A 17,798-nucleotide genomic window follows, 5' to 3' on the forward strand; every position below is an offset into this window, starting at 1 on the left:
TTTCGAATATACATACCTTTCTTCTCTACTCCTGCGGCAACCTGAATGTTAGGAAAGAAAACACCATCAGGGTGAGATCATGATATACATTATTTGCACCACTCTTCATTTCTCTTGGTGACTCAAGGATAGAAGATGGGACACAGTGGTTGAGTCAAAGGTCCCCGAAAGCAAATGAATAGGATGCCTGTCAGAAGTTGTTTTTCCTGGAGATGTGTCTTCCAAGACCACTAGGGTGGCGACTACAAATTTCTTCACCAAGCAGGAAAAATTGCTGCTGAGGAAAAAGATCCTTTGACACTGTTACTTACCAGGTTTGGCACTGCCAGTGGTAAATGTCCCCCTGACCAAGGTGACCGTTGGCAAGAGACAACCACTCACCACTCTCCCCACCAGGGAAGTAACAATATCATCTAAAATGTACATTGTCACATTTACAGCAGAAGTGATTGCAAATATCTAAGAAAGCACTTGTGTTCCCCAGGGAAAGACAGGCAAACTCACCTCAGCAAAAGCCTGCTGCCTCATTTGAAGAAGGGCCCGCAGCTTTTCCACCTTACGGACATCTAGAAGGAAACAGATTACATGTCAGTATCTTCTTGGTGCTGCTCAAGATTACCTCCGGGACTCTTCCTTACATGAACATGGGCCAGAGCATACGGAGGTTTTGTTACCTGTAGGGACCGAGTGTTACTGCTGAGCCACACTCAGCAGTATTCCTTCAAGTGTGCAGTATGCAGAGATTTTTGAGAATGTACACTTTGGTCATTTTTCAGTGTCAGTGGCACATATCTCTTGGGCAAACCCACATCTCTCTCTCTCTCTGTCTCTCTTTCAATGTGTCTGTCTCTTTCTGTATGTGGCTTTGTCTCTGAGTCTCTCAAGAAAGGACACACACAGACACAACATACACAATCACAATCCCGCGACATACACACACATAAAGAACAACCCCCAGAGTCAACACAGAAAATTACACCGCACACAAAAAATACAGTTGCTTTCTTCTACTGTAGAAACATCACCTAGTTTGTCACTTGGGACGTAGGTCTTTCCACCAGTCCTCCCAGGACTCTGCATTATAGATATTGGTCATTGTCCTGTGTCAATGGCCCATATCTCTGGGCCAACGCACATCTCTGTCTCTCACTCTCCCTCTCTTTCACTGTGTCTGTCTCTGTCTGTGTGTGGCTCTGTCTCTCTGTCTCTGAGTCTCTCAGGAAAACACACAAACACACAAAGATACGCATACATACTCACAATCATGCGACATACAGACACATACAGAACAACCCCAAGACTCGTGCACACAGAATCACACCGAGCAGAAGGAATACATTATCTTTCTCATCTACAGAAACATGGACATAGACTTCACCTGGGACGTCGGTCTTTCCCCCCACACTCAAGCACCATTCCACCAGGACCCTGATATCTGGGTACTCTCCGGACTGAAGAAAACAAGCATACCCCACCTACACCGCCTCCAAAACATTTTCCTCAGCAAGAAACAATTCCCAAAACACATACCTTTTTCTCGTGTTCCTACGGCCACCTGGATGATAGAAAAGAAAACACCATCAGGGTGAGATCATGGTATACACTATGTGCAACACTCTTCAGTTTTCTTGGTGACTTTTGGACACAGGATGGACACAGAGCTTGAGTCAAAGGCCACAAAAGCAAATGAATAGGATGCCTGTCAGAAGTCGTTTTTCCTGGAGATGTGTCTCTAAAGAACACTGAGGATGCAGCCTACAAAATTCTTCACCCAACAGGGAAAAGTGCTGCTGCCGAAAAAGATCCTAGGACGCTGTTTATTACCAGGTTTGGTACTGCCAGTGGTAAATGTCCCCCTGACCAAGGTGACCATTGGCAAGAGGCAACCACTCACCACTGTCCCCATCAGGGAAAGTAACAGTATCATCGAAAATGTAGACTGTCCTATGTACAACAGAGGTTGATGGGAAAGCCTCTAAGAAAGCAATTGTGTTCCTCAGGGAAAGACAGGCAAGCTCACCTCAGCACCAGCCTGCTGCCTCGTATCAGGATGGGGCCGCCGCTTTTTCAACTTAGCGACACCTACAAGGACAGAGAATACATGTCAGTGTCTTCTTGGTGCTGCTCAAGAATACCTCCGGGACTCTTCCTTATATGAACATGGGCGAGAGCATACGGACGCTTTTGTTAACTGCATGGACCGAATGGTACTGCAGAGCCACGCTCAGCAGTATTCCTGGAAGTGTGCAGTATGCAGAGATTTTTGAGAATGTAGACTTTGGTCATTTTTCAGTGTCGGTGGCACATATCTCGTGGGCAAGCCCACATCTGTCTGTGTCTCTGTCGCTCTCTGTCTCTCACCCTCTCTTGAAATGTGTCTGTCTCTTTCTCTGTGTGGCTTTTTCTCTGCGTCTCTCAAGAAAACACACACACACGCAGACATACACTGTCCCGATCCCGACTCATACAGCCACATACAGAACAACCCCCAGACTCAACACACAAAATTACACCGCACACAAGGGATACAGTATCTTTCTTCTACTGTACAAACATCACCTAGTTTGTCACCTGGGACGTCGGTCTTTCCCCCCCCCCCACCCTCGAGCACCGGTCCACCCAGGACTCTGCATTGTAGATATTGGTCATTGTCCAATGTCAGTAGCCCATATCGCTGGGCAAACCCACATCTCTGTCTCTCTCTCTCTCCCTCTCTTTCACTGTGTCTGTCTCTTTCGGTGTGTGGCTCTGTCTCTCTGTCTCTGAGTCTCTCAAGAAAACACACACACACACGCATACACACTCACAATCATGCGACATACAGAGATGCAGAACAACCCCAAGACTCATGCACACACAATCACACTGCACAGAAGGAATACATTGTCTTTCTCATACTATAGAAACATGGACATAGATTTCACCTGGGATGTCGGTCTTTCCCCCCCACACTCAAGCACCAGTCCCCTCAGGACTCTGATATCCGGGTACTCTCCAGACTGAAGACAACAAGAACACCCCACCTACACCTCATCCGAAACATTTTCCTCAGCAAGAAAGAGTTTCTTTTTTTTTTTTTTAATTTTTTTTTTCAACGTTTTTTATATATTTTTGGGACAGAGAGAGACATAGCATGAACGGGGGAGGGGCAGAGAGAGAGGGAGACACATAATCGGAAACAAGCTCCAGGCTCCGAGCCATCAGCCCAGAGCCCGACGCGGGGCTCGAACTCACAGACCGCGAGATCGTGACCTGGCTGAAGTCGGACGCTTAACCGACTGCGCCACCCAGGCGCCCCTACAAGAAAGAGTTTCCAGGACACATAACTTCTTCTCGTGCTCCTACGGCCACCTGAATGTTAGAAAAGAAAACACCATCAGGGTGAGATCATGATGTACACTATGTGTACCATTGTTCAGTTCGCTTGGTGACTTTGGGATTCAGGATGGGACACAGTGTTTGAGCCAAAGGCCACAAAAGGAAAAATAATATGCCTGTCAGAAGTCGTTTTTCCTGGAGATGTGTCTCTAAAGAACACTGAGGATGCAGCCTACAAAATTGTTCACCCAAAAGGAAACAGTGCTGCTGCCGAAAAAGATCCTAGGATGCTGTTTATTTCCAGGTTTGGCACTGCCAGTGGTAAATGTCCCCCTGACCAAGGCGACAGTTGGCAAGGAACAACCATGGAAATGGACAATATGTTTCTCCCCACAGGGAAAATAACATTATCATCTCGACGGTACATTGTCACATTGGCAACAGATGTTGATTGCAAAGACTCTTAAGAAATCACTTGTGTTCCTCAAGGAAAGACAGGAAGCTCACCTCAGCAACAGCCTGGTGACTCAAGACAGGATGCGGCCGGCGCCTTTCCTCCTCAGGAACACCTACAAAGACCAGAATACCTGTCAGTACCATGTTGGTGCTGCTCAAGTATAACTCAGGGACTGTTCCTTGATATTAACATGGGCCAGAGCATATTGAGGCTTCGGTTACCTGCATGGACTAAGTGTCACTGCTGAGCCATGCACAGCAGTATTCCTTGAAGTGTGTAGTAGGAGGAGTGTGTGAGAATGTAGACATTCATCATTGTGCAGTGTCAGTGACCCATATTCTCTGGGCAATCCCACATGTATCTTTCTCTGTCTGCCTTGCAGTGTGTCTGTGTCATTTTGTGTGGCTTAGTCTGTGTGTCTCTCAAGAAAACACACTCAACACACATTCACAGTCACAATCACATGACACACACACACAGAGAAAACCCCAGGACTCATGCCCACAGAAACACACCACACTCAAGGAATACATTATCTTTCTCCTACTGTAGAAATATCACATAGTTTCTCACCTGGGACGTAGGTCCTTCCCCCCACTCACAAGCACCAGTCTTCCCAGGCCGTTGGAATTAGGGTAGCTCTCCAGAATGAAGACAACAACAATGCCCCACCTGCATCACCATCTAAACTTTTTTCTCAGCAAGAAACTGTTTCCAGGATACATACCTTTGTCCTGTGCTCCTACAGCCACCTGAATGTTAGGAAATAAAACACCATATGGGTGAGATCATGATATACACTATTTGCACCAGTCTTCAGTTCTCTTTGCGTCTTGACGATACAAGTTGGGACACAGCGGTTTAGTCAAAGGCCACTAAAGCAAATGAATAGGATGCCTGTCAGAAGTTGTTTCTCCTGGGGATGTGTCTCTCAAGAACACTGAGGATGCCTGCTACGAAATTCTTCACCCAAGCAGGACAGATTACTGCTGACGGAAAAGATCCTAGGACACTGTTTGTTACCAGGTTTGGCACTGCCAGTGGTGAATGTCCCCCTGACCTAGGTGACAGGTGGCAAGAGGCAACCACTCACCACTCTCCCCTTCAGGGAAAGTAACAATATCATCGAAAATGTACATTGTCATATTTACCACAGATGTTGATTTGAAACACTCTAACATAGCACTTGCGTTTCTCAGGGAAAGACAGGCAAGCTCACCTCAGCAACAACCTCGTACCTCCTTGCATGATTGGCCCGCAGTGTTTCCTCCTTAGGGTCACCTAGAAGGACATAGAATATATCTCAGTATATTGTTGGTGCTGCTCAAGAATAACTCAGGGAGTGTTCCTCATATGAACTTTGGCCAGAGCATACAGGGCTTGGTTACCTGCATGGACTGAATGTTACTGCTGAGCCATGCTCAACTGTATTTCTTGAAGTGTGCAGCATGAGGAGTTTTTTGCGAGTGTAGACCTTTGTTATGTGCAGTGTCAGTGGTACGTGTCTCCTGGGGAAACACATCTCTCCTCTCTCTCTCACCTGTCTCTCTCTCTCTTAGGAGTGTGTCTCATTCTCTTTGTGTGCTTCCCTGTCGCTCACTTTTTGCCTGTCTCAAACACACACACACACATACACACACACACACAGCACAGTGAATACATTGTCTTCTCACACTGTCAACATAGACACAGGTTTTCCCCTCGGAAATCTGTCTTTTCTTCACACCCTCAAGCCTCTGTCCTGCAAGGAACCTGGGTTCAGGGTAACTTGCACACTGATTCCAGCAGGAATGCCCGATCTTCCTGACCATATTAATCATTTCATCAGTTGGTTAAGTGTCCCACTCTTGATTTCGACCCAGGTCATGATCTCAAGGTGTCTGGGATCAAATCCATGACTGGGATTCCACCCCGCTCCCTCAATCAATCAATCCATCAATCAATCAATGACCTTTTAAAAGTTGCCCAACAGAGTATGTAAACTGATGCAGTGAATATGAAAAAACAATATGGAAGTGCTTCAAGACATTTAAAACAGAAGTACCATTTGATCCAGCAATCCCACTTTGGGCTAACACATCCAAAAGTATTCAAATCTGGTCTTCTGAATGATACCTACACTCCCTTGTTCTGCATTCACAAAAGCTAATACAGCGAAACAACTGAAGGTCCATTGATGATCAAATGCACAAAGACAATGTGGTGTGTCCATACAATGGGTGACTATTCAGCCTTAAAAAGGAAGGAAATCCTGTCATTTGTGACAACACGGATGGCCCTGGGGGACTTGGTGTTAAGCGAAATAAGCCAGACACAGAAAGACAAATACTGCAGGATGACACTTACATGTGGAACCTAAAATAGTCAAATGCATAGGAACAGAGAATAGACTAGGGGCTGGAGGGAGGGGAAAGGGAGGCAATGTTGGTGTTCAGGGCACCAAGTTTCATTTATACAAAAGAAGTCAGTTCTGGAAACCTACCTTGCAGCATAGGGCCTGTGATGAACTGCTTGAAAATCAGTAAGAGTGAGTTTGTAGGTTGAGTACCCTTACCACAAAAGACACAGAAGTAAAGCTCCAACAGACACTGTGTGGGCAAATACCTTTATCTGGGTGAGACAGGATAGAAATCAGAGCAATCGAGTCATTGAGAGCATGGGGTTGGTGCCTGTTGGGCTGTGCCTAAGTTCCCTGTACTGCACAATGAAAGCTTTCTTAGGGGCTGCTTATTAGTCTTATGGTATGAAGTTGAAAGTGATTAAATGCAGGAAAAGTCTTCGGAAAAAAATGACCGATGGTTCAGAAGCAGTGTGTAAGTGTTCAGTCACTAAAAGTCCGGAACATTAACCTAAACACTTGGTAGTGGTTGAATCTAGAGTGGGGACTTGGATGGCTACAGGACAAAGGAGGATGGAAGCTTCCTTTCCATCCTGTCCATGGCTAGGATGCTTTACAGCTCATGGGGAAGTCCTGTTACCGCCTCCTGGGATCCCCATATCAACCCCGTGGGGCAGAGAGGGCAGGCAGGGCCTGTGACCCATATTTTCTGTGAGAGATTAAGTGACTCAGCAAGATTCACTATTCTGAAGAGTGGGAGGTCCAGGATAGGAATGTAGATGTTGCCCGGGGACAGAGATCCCTGAAAATCTGGGACCTTCCCAGGGCACCTGAGATCATGCCTTGAACCCCTGAGCCAGGGGCTCCCCCAGTCTCTTTATCAAATCTTCCTCCCCAAGGTCTCTGTGGAAGACAGTTGATGCCCTGGAGGAGGAGCCTAAGCTAGGAGAAAAGTGCAAATCCTAACTCAGCCTCCCACCTCTAGGTTTCAACCCCTGACCCAAGGCCCAATGCAGTTACCACCAAGTGAAGCCCTTCTGAAGGAGCAGGCGAAGCCCAACAGTGGCCATCCTCACCCGGCGTCCACACTACCAGGGCTCTCACAAGGAGCCTTCCCCAATGGCCACTTGGCCACCTTCAGTGGCCAGTGGTCTGCCCAGCTCCCAAGCTGACTCTGAAGCCACGACATTCCAAACCAACTGTCACATGACGGCTCTGCCCAGAATTAGCTTCCCTTCAGTTGACTAAGCCTGGCTGAGCAGCTACTGTGAATTAACTGCGAAATTGGCCCATCGGGCGGGTGCTTTGATGGTTTATTGAATGTAGGCTGGGACACTTAACGTGGCACTGACTATCGGTCTGTGGAACCATCTGAGCAGCTAGGACTAAGGCCTGGCTGGTGAAGGGCAGGGGCTGTACTGGCTCTGAGTGGGCCCCTTCCCAGTTCCTCCTCCTTCCCCAAAATCTGATCTCTACAGACTCCTCATCCTTCTTGAGACCCTGCAGTGGCAGGGGCCCATGTCCCATCTCCTTTTAGATGGACCCCTCCATACCCACGGCCTGCAGAAGCCTCCTCCCCCTCCACCGCCATGACTCTCCCTAAGGATCACCCGGACCTGCATTGATCTTTCATCTGCTGTTTACTGTTTTGCAGGTGATTATAACCAACCCTTTACTGAGAGACTAGATTCAAATCTAGGCACAGCAGTCTGTGTTAGTTAATCATAAATCCTTTGTTATGAAGCTCAGCAATGATTCACAAATTGTGCATAAGGAAAGCCCACCATTGAAAACCAAACAGTATTATTAATTATGTGCTATTTTTCTTCTCGTCTTGCCTTGCGATGCTACCCGGATATATATTCATTAAGCATGTCAGCTATTGGCTTTCATTTACTAGCAAGCAATGGGATAGTTCATTAAGGAGCAAAGGCCCCACTGGAGCATGGGTGAGAGTGTCTAAACAAGGAGGATGGACACCGGGCTAGTAATCAAATGTTTGAGTTCTTATTGGTCACGGTCCCTACAGTGTGTAGTTCTTGGGAATCAAGCTGTTTTTAGGGCTCATGCTGATAATGTTACCGAATATACTACATTATGTCCCTGAATCTTTTTTCCTGAATGAGTCTTCACACACCACATGCAACGGGGCCTGAACTCATCACCCAGGGAGCAAGAGATGCATGCCCCAGCAGCTGAGTAAAGCACCAGCCCGTTATGTTCCCGATTCTTATCAGATTTGTGCCGTGTCCTGAAGAATGACCACACCATGAAACTGACTGAGCAGGCGCTGACCAGTTCTCTAACTCAGCTGTACAAGGGAGCAGCAATGAGGGTGATGGCACAAGGTTCATTGTGAATTGGTACTTTGAGGCTTCATTTTCGTTGTCTCATGGGTAGGCTCACAGAACTTCAGCATTACTAGGACTCACTCGTATTGACCATGCCATCCAACACCTCTAAAGGATCTCTTCAGTCCTTACTGGACTCAGGCCAAGTGCTGAGGAGTAGCTCAGCACTGGCAGAATTTGACCAGGTTTTCCTAACTTGTGCCTCCAAACTTTCAGAATCTTTGAACTGACCAGAACCATGTAAGATTTCTAGATCCTTTTCATATTAGTGACTACGGCAAGTTCTATAATAATCTGCCTTGAGAGTTTCCCTGGGCTATGGGACCACAGAGACTACCTCATAATAATAGACAGCATGTGGGATTTTCCTTGGTCCAGGTGATTCCTGATATACACACAGATGCTGGAACTCCTTTGCACAGCCAGTGATCCCATGGCTAAGTAGAAGTGCAGTTCAGTAGTTAAAGCATGAGCATTGGGACTACAGGCCTGGGTTCACATCCTGACTCTTAGAGGAGTTCATGCTCCTGGACACAAGAATCTCTGTGCCTCAGTTTCTCCTCCTGAGAAGTAGGAAGAGTAACAAACCATCACATATGTTTGTGATGGCATTGAATGAATTATTGCATGCAAAGTGTGCGGTGTATGACAAGTGGTCAGAAAGATTCATTAGAGGGGATAGATCTTAAATGAGACCTTACAATTTTGCAAGTTCCAGAGGTGGATTCAAACCTGGGACTCTGAGTTCCCAGACCATCGTTCTATGACACACAGCTGCTTTGCTTTGCCTAAAACTATCATTTTACCTCAACATAATTTAGTTTTGACAGAATCAGAGGCATCAAAAAAAAAAAAAAAAAAAAAAGGAACACAAAAGAAAAGAAAAAAGAAAAAAAAAAGCTGTTGGTGACCCCTGGATCCCACTCTCTGTGGCCCTTGACCAGAAATATTCATGATTGTTCTCCAGAGTGATCCAATGTATACAGTGTAATTCTGGATAACACCCAAAGGATAAAAGTAAATGTGTGTTTGGGGGCCACAAATTGTTGGAACTCTCATATTGTTAGGGTCTCTCTTGGACAACTCTTTATGTGAATGAAGGAACACATCTCCCCAAATACTGAACCCAGTACCCATTTTTGGTATAAAGATTATAGGGAAAGCATGTTAAAAACAATGGTGGATACCTTCCATATCAACCATTCTGGATTCACTCTACATTTCTGTAATGAATAATTTGAATACATACTTTTGGAGTTTTAAAAGATCCTACATTACAATAGACATTGCCATATGTTTTCTCCTAGGAATACCTAGTGGTGACAAGAAAGGGGTGCAGGATATAGGCCACTTTTCTCAATGGAGAAAAAATATCAAGAGAGCTATCTTGATAGAATAACCGAAAATCAAGAGATAAAACAAAACTATAAAACATATTCATCACTCCGAACGACCAGATAGAGGAAATTTTAAACCATGGAAAAATATTTTGAGCAACAGCTAACTGTCCAGTTAGTAGCAGACAGTGTTAAGAAGATCTTTATGAACATACCACGGCAGCAACAAATCAGATTGCCCATCTTCGAAGACGCTAGGTACAGATCTGAGAACTCACTCGCTATCAGATTTGAACTGCTCAGCTCAGAGACTGGCAGTTGGAAAAACGGGCATCTTACATCATTTCATCGCCATGGCAACAGAGCTTTCATGGGGAATGCAGGTGCACACCGTCCAACGTCTGTTGTGTGGACAGGTGCGTCTCTCCAGAGACAGGGGCACCATTGGAGATTAAGTGCTTGTGTTTCAAAAGCTGAATGCTGGTCTCACACATTGTCATTCTCTGGTTTGAAAATAAATTACATGAAGGGAAATGACCTGACCCCTCCAACACCAATTATAATAACTAGTCAAAATTGCAGGGTGAAGAGGGAAAAAGAGAATATTGTGAGAAGAAAGAGAGGTCCCATTTTTTTTATTTGCAACACAATCCATACCCATTTCTACCAACCTCAGTCCCAGGACACCTCTAGAACGAAGTTTAAATTTTGTCCCAGATGAAATTTTAGAAGTAATCATTATATCTTAAAGTAATTTAGTCAGGTTATAGACCCATTAATTATAAACACAATTTGATGTAGAGTAATTACATAGAAGGCATATTTATTTTCTTAGCAAAGGTGTGGGATGAGGAGTTTACCTTTAGCTCTTCACTGAAACACACATGCCTGTGTTTTTGATAAAAAACTAACAGCTACATTAATTACATGTTTTTTTCTCTACCAAATTAGTCTAGAAGTTTAGAATCAGGGATGGTACATATAGAAAAAGTCATAAAATGAAAAATAGTAATTAAAATAATATTTACATTAAGAAAATATAATAAAAAGAAAAATTTCAACTAAAACTAAGGGAAAATTTTCTTGTGTCAATATGGGAAAGGTGAACAGAAATGTTATCGTGTTCTTTTTGAATGGTAGAATCAGACTTCTATTAATTTTATATGTTCTAAATCTTAAGATTTTCTACTCTGCCGTTGTATGTATGTTTTAATCAGAAAAACAATAGGAAAGGTATTAAATTAATATAGATTTTATAAAGGTATAAAATTAAGTAATAAAGATATGTATTTACATTGCAAAAAAAGAAAAAAAATGTCCAGGGCTTTGAGCTGAGATGCAAGGAGGACCCAGACTTAGCAGGATCCCCCGTTCTGTCTGCATGTACTACCTGGCTTAGACATGAACCCAGGACAAGGGTGACTTTCAGGATTCCAACAGGGCCCAATTCTCCACCTTCCAGGTCACTGTTCTCTGATAAAAATTATGCAAAGCACATACATAGTTTTGGCTTTGCCAGTAAACACACTGGAAAAAGGAAAATCAAAAACAGTAAAACAGTGAAGCTAATGTGAGTAATATATTTTTGATCCAATACATCCAAAATGTTAAGATTTCCACTGTGACACATGAAACGTGACCACATTTCAAGGGCTCGAGAGCCGCTCAGAGCTGGTTGCTACCGTAGAGGAGAGTGGAGATAGAGATCATTCACAGCACAGCAATAGAGTGGACGGTACTGTTCAGGATCTCCTAGGCTATACTTTAGGAACATAATGAAACAATCCACTTTGTCAGACTGAGTACTGAGAATCACATCTCTGCCTGGAATCTCCAGACCCAGAGTCAGTGTGTGACAAAACCACATCCGTGTTGCCAGGCATGGATTGGATGGTCGGCACTCAGTAATGGTTTAATCATCTAAATTCTCCATCTTGCTATCTCCTTAGCCATCTTCTTTAAAATGTGAGAAACCAATTAATTTAATGAATGTATAGGAATCATTTAAATTACCTAAAAGAATTCAGCGCTCCCCTCACCTCCCCTTGAATCCTGGCCTCCAGACTTACATTGGAGTTTCTCTCTCACTCACTGTATTCACACCCTCTCAATGCCCCATTAGTCCAATATTACTGTTACTTAATTCAGGTACATACTAGATTATTGTACCTGGAGAGAGTACCTTCCCAGTTCTCTGGGACACATGATATTGGCTTCTGGTGGTCCCCAATCAGGGAGAAATTGGGCCCCCAGGGGACATCTGGCAAATTCTGGCTCCGTTTAAGGTTGTCAACAGTGGGGAAGGCACGGCTGGCATTTGGCAGGCTGAGGCCAGGGATGCAGCTAAACATTTTGCAAGGCATCCTGCAGCTCCTCACAAGACTTATCTTGCGCAAAATGTCAACAGAGCCCAGTTTAAGAAACCTTGTCTTAAGCCATGTCTATTAAGTCTCCTTAAGAAAAAGGAGGATTCCTCCCAATCTCTTTGAACCCAATGTTAAAGGGTCGATATCTATCTCTCTATAAGGAATGAGGCACAGACCCCACTGGTGTGAATGCATTAAATATATTCTCATAGTTAGATTTTGTAAAAAGTAATGAGGGCTCGCCTGGCTGGCTCGATCCGTGGAGTGTGTGACTCTTGATCTCGGAGTCGTGAGGTTGAGCCCCAAATGGGTGCAGAGATTACTTGAAAGGAAAATTAAAAAAAAAAAATTTAAGGTTTATTTATTTTTGGGAGGCAGAGAGACAGAGTAGGGGAGGGGCAGAGAGAGAGAGGGAGACACAAAATCCAAAGCAGGCTCCAGGCTCTGAGCCAGTCAGCACAGAGCCCGACACACAGCTCAGACTCACAAAGCGCGGGATCATGAGCTGGGCCGAAGTCGGATGCTCAACTGACTGAGCCACCCAGGCGCCCCAAACGTAAAATTTTTTTAATGTTTACTTGTTTTTGAGAGGGACACAGACAGACAGAGTGTGAGTGGGGGAGGGGCAGAGAGAGAGGGAGAACACAGAATCCTAAGCAGGCTCCAGGCTCTGAGCTGTCAGCACAGAGCTGATGTGGGGCTTGAACGTGTAAAACAACAAATCATGACCTGAGCCAAAGTCGGATGCTTAACTGATTGAGCTACCCAGGGGCCCTGTTAAAAACTAAAATGTTTTAATGAAATGTAACAATCATTGCTTCGAGAAGTATACTCTAAAAGCTCACTCCGGGGACACCATCATTTCTCCCCAGATATTTCTCTCTGTGATTGCAAATATGTATTTTCAAGGATTTGTGAAGCAAACTGGAGTGTGTGCAAAATGACAGGAAATTGGACAACAACGTTTCTGTTTTGAAACTTCTGCTACCGATTGTAACAGAAATGAGACTACTAATGTTACACTAAATCCTATCCTGCATCTTCTATCTAAACTAACATTCACATCAAAACTATTATTGATTAGCCATTTCACAGCATTTCCATCCCTTGGTAATCCTAGTAAAGTGTATGAGGTTTAAATCTGTGGGTGGCTGACAAAGGTGTGAACTCAGAGCATTTATAGTCCATTTAGAACAATGTCTCTCAAAGTCAAAAACAACCACCACTTCTCGATATTGGCATTGTATGAGTTTCATGTTTGCTTTCCTTTGTTCAGCTCAAGTTTGGACATGTGTGAAAATGTACAAGAAGCACGAGAATTGAGAAGCGCTTGACTCCTGAGGTAGGAACTTAGAAATAACTCTTAGATAATCTTAATATTTCCCCTTCTTGATGTCGTGCCACAATTCAGGGAAGTTTCCTTTGCTTTATTCTTTACATAGTGTGCAATCAAGTTTTCTCCCTTCCGTTATGTTCTGTTGTTTGTATTACTCCTAGATAACCAGGAAAGTGTAGGGAGAAGCAAGGTCAGGAGACAATGTATGGGAAGTCTGATGGATTTCAAAGCATTAAGTCATAGATCAATCCAAGAGTCACTATTTGTTGTCTACTTTTCTCCTTGTATTTGATATCCAAAATCAAGACCACAGGCCCAGCTCTCTTCTAAATTTGTGTCATTAAAGAAAATTTAAGACCACACCCTCTATCAGAAGCCCCCCCCCCCCCCCGCAAGTTGTCCTGCGAGAGCAAAGTACAAACATCATTTGTCTTGGGACAAAAGGAAAGGTTTCTACAGGTAGGAACAATTGAGGGGACATTGGGTGTAGCGGAGTTTGGCCACACAGTAAGGATGGATCAAAGTTCCCCGGAAAATGGGAAGGCTGAACACGTACCTACGAATTGAAACGGCTACAGTTTTGAATCGTCCTGTGAAGAAGCAGGGGGTGAGGCTACCCCTGGTTATCAGGAGACAGAAATGCTTACTGAACGGAGCAACTGCAGGATCAGGTGGGTGTTTGCCTTCCGGTGGGCATTTCAGAAGGTAAGAGTGGATGCCTTAAGCCTGCATGAGGCCAGGAACAGGGAAGTGCTTCCATCGTCTTTGACATAGCTCCACCTAGCGGCCAGCCGTGTTTACTACCACTCGGTTCACCCAACCTTCTTCGGGTGTCTGCCAAAGTCACTCAAGAACTACAATCCCTCCGCTTTCCTACAGTTGAAGAATAAAGACCCAAATAAGTGAGACACAACACAAACTTCTCAAATTTCATCGACAGATCACTAATAAAGATATTTAAAATGCGTGTAATTTACCAATTGTTGTTATGACCTTCCCATATTTTGAAGCTCAAATCTGTTTAAAATATGCTTCGTGGGCTTTGATACACCGATAATCTTATATTTTACTGTGCAGGAAAACGTGATGGCAGTAAGAGATTTCTACTTTCTAGTCACTGGGTGGCAATAAAATCAAAGTGAAGAATTTATCTCCTAGGAGTGGAACCAAGCACAGCCAGTTTCCTTCCCCTCCTCAGCTTGGTACCCCACGGTTCCTCAAAACTAGGTTCTGGGCCCACATGTTTCAAATCGTTGCGCTAACGTGAGTGAGAATTCATATCCTATAGAAGCTAAGTGTATTAAGTAGTAACCCAGAAGGTTTTAATTTTAAACAGTGAGTCAAATTGAAATGGGAATTTTATGACACATTATGTGCTTGACAGATGAAGCATATTTGTGTAAGCAACATAACTATGGAGTATTGTATAGAGAGAGTAATATTAATGAAATTAAATATTCATGTCTGGTTTTGTCCACAAGACAAGGAAAACATGATATTTATTGACCACAGATAATTCTTCACCTTTATCAATCCTCATATTCAAAATGTCTGAAACTGCTATTTCTTTTGAAAGTTCGGTTCCATGTGGAATAAAAACACATGCGGCACCATTTCTGTCATCAGGAAATCTCAGTCCTCCCAGAATTAAATTAAAACATAATCGGATGATGAAATAGGTGAGTCCTGGTATGGTAGGGTGGCAAGAGGACCCTTTAACATAAGGAGCCCCTTCTGAATCAATCTCATTTCAGAACTGAGCCCCCTTTGAAAGGAGTTGGAAACCAGAGAAGAATCTCCTAGAGGAGGAGTCCACTCTTCTGCAACCTCCTTTTTGCTGGTCAGTGTTCTTCAAAAGGCACATGGGAGACGGCAAAGTGCAGGGAACGAATCCTTCTATGAATACAGCAAGTGTTATGGAGGCCACCTCCATCACAAACACAGTGTGTGCCCCTAGGGACACTGTATACGCCTGGGCTTTCTGTTCTAGGAGCTGTGGGTGGGAGTAGATTTTCAGCACCCAGGCTTGAGAGATGACATATTCTTTCTTTTCCCTGAACAGATCATGACTTGGACTGTTGTACGAGATGTTGAATTGAGTTTCTCCCATTGATTGGTTCAACCTCTCAGCTGCTGCTCTGGGTCTGAGCCACGGCCAGGTTGGAGTGGTTCTGCGAGTTGGGAGGATCTCTCAGCCTAGACTGGCAATCGCAGGCAGAAATAGAATGGGACCCACCCATGTCAACTACAGATTGTCTAGTAGCTCTGTGGTAAAAAGAAACAAGTCAAAAATCAAATCATTGTAATGGGCAAAATGGTACCACTTCAACGTGTATTTGATTTCAAAAATACATTGTTTTTAAAACCTCAACAAGAAAGTTGTTTCTTCTTCTTCTTCATTCTTCTTCTTCATACTTATTCTTCTTCCTTCTTCTTCTTCATTCTTATTCTGTCCTCAGAATCAGTGTGCATGTCACACTCAGAGCACGGCTCAATTCAGAGGAGCTGAATTCCAGGGCCTCGATTTCCACAGGCGGTTGGTGGCTACAGTATTGGACACTCCAGGTCTGGTCTATTTTACCAGCTCAGGTCAAAGCTGAATGACCAACTGAGTCTTTAATTCTACTTGGCATCTCAAATATCAGAAGAGCAGCACCAAGAGTGACTTATGTTTATATTTGTAGTGCATGGCATTTCCTAGTAGAGGGAGGACACGTAGTAGGTACGTGACATGTCTATGCAAGCAAAGAGGATAAAACCCCACGCAGTCCTGTTCCTTTAGGTCCTTAGGAAACTCTACTACCATGCTCATTTTCCCACAGAGAGTGAGTATGGCTGAACATTTTAAAGAAGGAAGGAGATGTCTCATCTGCCTCAGTTATCTTGAAAAACCCATGTTCCTGGCACAAAAACAGACACATAGACCAATGGAATAGAATAGAAACCCCAGAACTAGACCCACAAACATATGGCCAACTAATCTTTGACAAAGCAGGAAAGAACATCCAATGGAAAAAAGACAGTCTCTTTAACAAATGGTGCTGGGAGAACTGGACAGCAACAAGCAGAAGGTTGAAACTAGACCACTTTCTCCCACCATTCACAAAAATAAACTCAAAATGGATAAAGGACCTGAATGTGAGACAGCAAACCATCAAAAGCCTAGAGGAGAAAGCAGGAAAAGACCTCTCTGACCTCAGCCATTGCAATTTCTTACTCGGCACATCCCCAAAGGCAAGGGAATTAAAAGCAAAAATGAATCACTGGGACCTTATGAAGATAAAAAGCTTCTGCACTGCAAAGGAAACAACCAACAAAACTAAAAGGCAACCAACAGAATGGGAAAAGATATTTGCAAATGACATATCGGACAAAGGGCTAGTATCCAAAATCTATAAAGAGCTCACCAAACTCCACACCCGAAAAACAAATAACCCAGTGAAGAAATGGGCAGAAAACATGAATAGACACTTCTCTAAAGAGGACATCCGGATGGCCAACAGGCACATGAAAAGATGCTCAACGTCGCTCCTTATCAGGGAAATACAAACCAAAACCACACTCAGATATCACCTCACGCCAGTCAGAGTCGCCAAAATGAACAAATCAGGAGACTATAGATGCTGGAGAGGATGTGGAGAAATGGGAACCCTCTTGCACTGTTGGTGGGAATGCAAATTGGTGCAGCCACTCTGGAAAACAGTGTGGAGGTTCCTCAGAAAATTAAAAATAGACCTACCCTATGACCCAGCAATAGCACTGCTAGGAATTTACCCAAGGGATACAGGAGTACTGATGCATACGGGCACTTGTACCCCAATGTTTATAGCAGCACTCTCAACAATAGCCAAATTATGGAAAGAGTGTAAATGTCCATCAACTGATGAATGGATAAAGAAATTGTGGTTTATATACACAATGGAGTACTACAGGGCAATGAGAAAGAATGAAATATGGCCCTTTGTAGCAACGTGGATGGAACTGGAGAGTGTGATGCTAAGTGAAATAAGCCATACAGAGAAAGACAGATACCATATGTTTTCACTCTTATGTGGATCCTGAGAAACTTAACAGAAACCCATGGGGGAAGGGAAGGAAAAAAAAAAAGAGGTGAGAGTGGGAGAGAGCCAAAGCATAAGAGACTCTTAAAAACTGAGAAGAAACTGAGGGTTGATGAGGGGTGGGAGGGAGGGGAGGGTGGGTGATGGGTATTGAGGAGGGCACCTTTTGGGCTGAGCACTGGGTGTTGTATGGAAACCATTTTGACAATAAATTTCATATATTGAAAAAATAAA

General features: G+C 44.0%; 1 protein-coding gene and 1 long non-coding RNA gene across 15 annotated transcripts in view; one reads left to right on the forward strand and one right to left on the reverse strand.

Annotated features, from left to right (window-relative positions):
- LOC122211732 overlaps window positions 1–10,096 on the reverse strand; it is a 36,797-nt gene extending 26,701 nt beyond the window's left edge. For 6 of the 8 annotated variants that reach the window (XM_042925135.1, XM_042925141.1, XM_042925138.1 and 3 more), the window contains exons 1-9: window positions 10,017–10,096; window positions 4,995–5,056; window positions 4,503–4,527; window positions 3,826–3,887; window positions 3,327–3,351; window positions 2,021–2,082; window positions 1,531–1,555; window positions 505–566; window positions 17–41 (exon numbers count right to left, since the gene is read on the reverse strand). In XM_042925135.1, the coding sequence (XP_042781069.1) occupies window positions 17–41; window positions 505–566; window positions 1,531–1,555; window positions 2,021–2,082; window positions 3,327–3,351; window positions 3,826–3,887; window positions 4,503–4,527; window positions 4,995–5,056; window positions 10,017–10,044 (376 nt within the window). In that variant the 5' untranslated portion in view covers window positions 10,045–10,096. The remainder of the gene's footprint in view (window positions 1–16; window positions 42–504; window positions 567–1,530; window positions 1,556–2,020; window positions 2,083–3,326; window positions 3,352–3,825; window positions 3,888–4,502; window positions 4,528–4,994; window positions 5,057–10,016) is intronic. The other 2 variants (XM_042925140.1, XM_042925139.1) reach the window with 2 other exon arrangements.
- Window positions 1–15,890, forward strand: part of LOC122211734 — a 46,653-nt gene extending 30,763 nt beyond the window's left edge. For 2 of the 7 annotated variants that reach the window (XR_006198789.1, XR_006198790.1), the window contains 4 exons: window positions 9,772–10,217; window positions 13,444–13,509; window positions 15,258–15,343; window positions 15,566–15,890. This is a non-coding gene — a long non-coding RNA (uncharacterized LOC122211734). Of the gene's footprint in view, window positions 1–9,771; window positions 10,218–13,443; window positions 13,510–15,079; window positions 15,344–15,565 lie in introns of all 7 variants that reach the window. The other 5 variants (XR_006198788.1, XR_006198792.1, XR_006198794.1 and 2 more) reach the window with 4 other exon arrangements.
- Window positions 15,891–17,798: the final 1,908 nt, after the last annotated feature.

Source organism: Panthera leo, chromosome F3, assembly GCF_018350215.1.
Source record: "Panthera leo isolate Ple1 chromosome F3, P.leo_Ple1_pat1.1, whole genome shotgun sequence".
Classification (NCBI taxonomy): Eukaryota; Metazoa; Chordata; class Mammalia; order Carnivora; family Felidae; genus Panthera; species Panthera leo.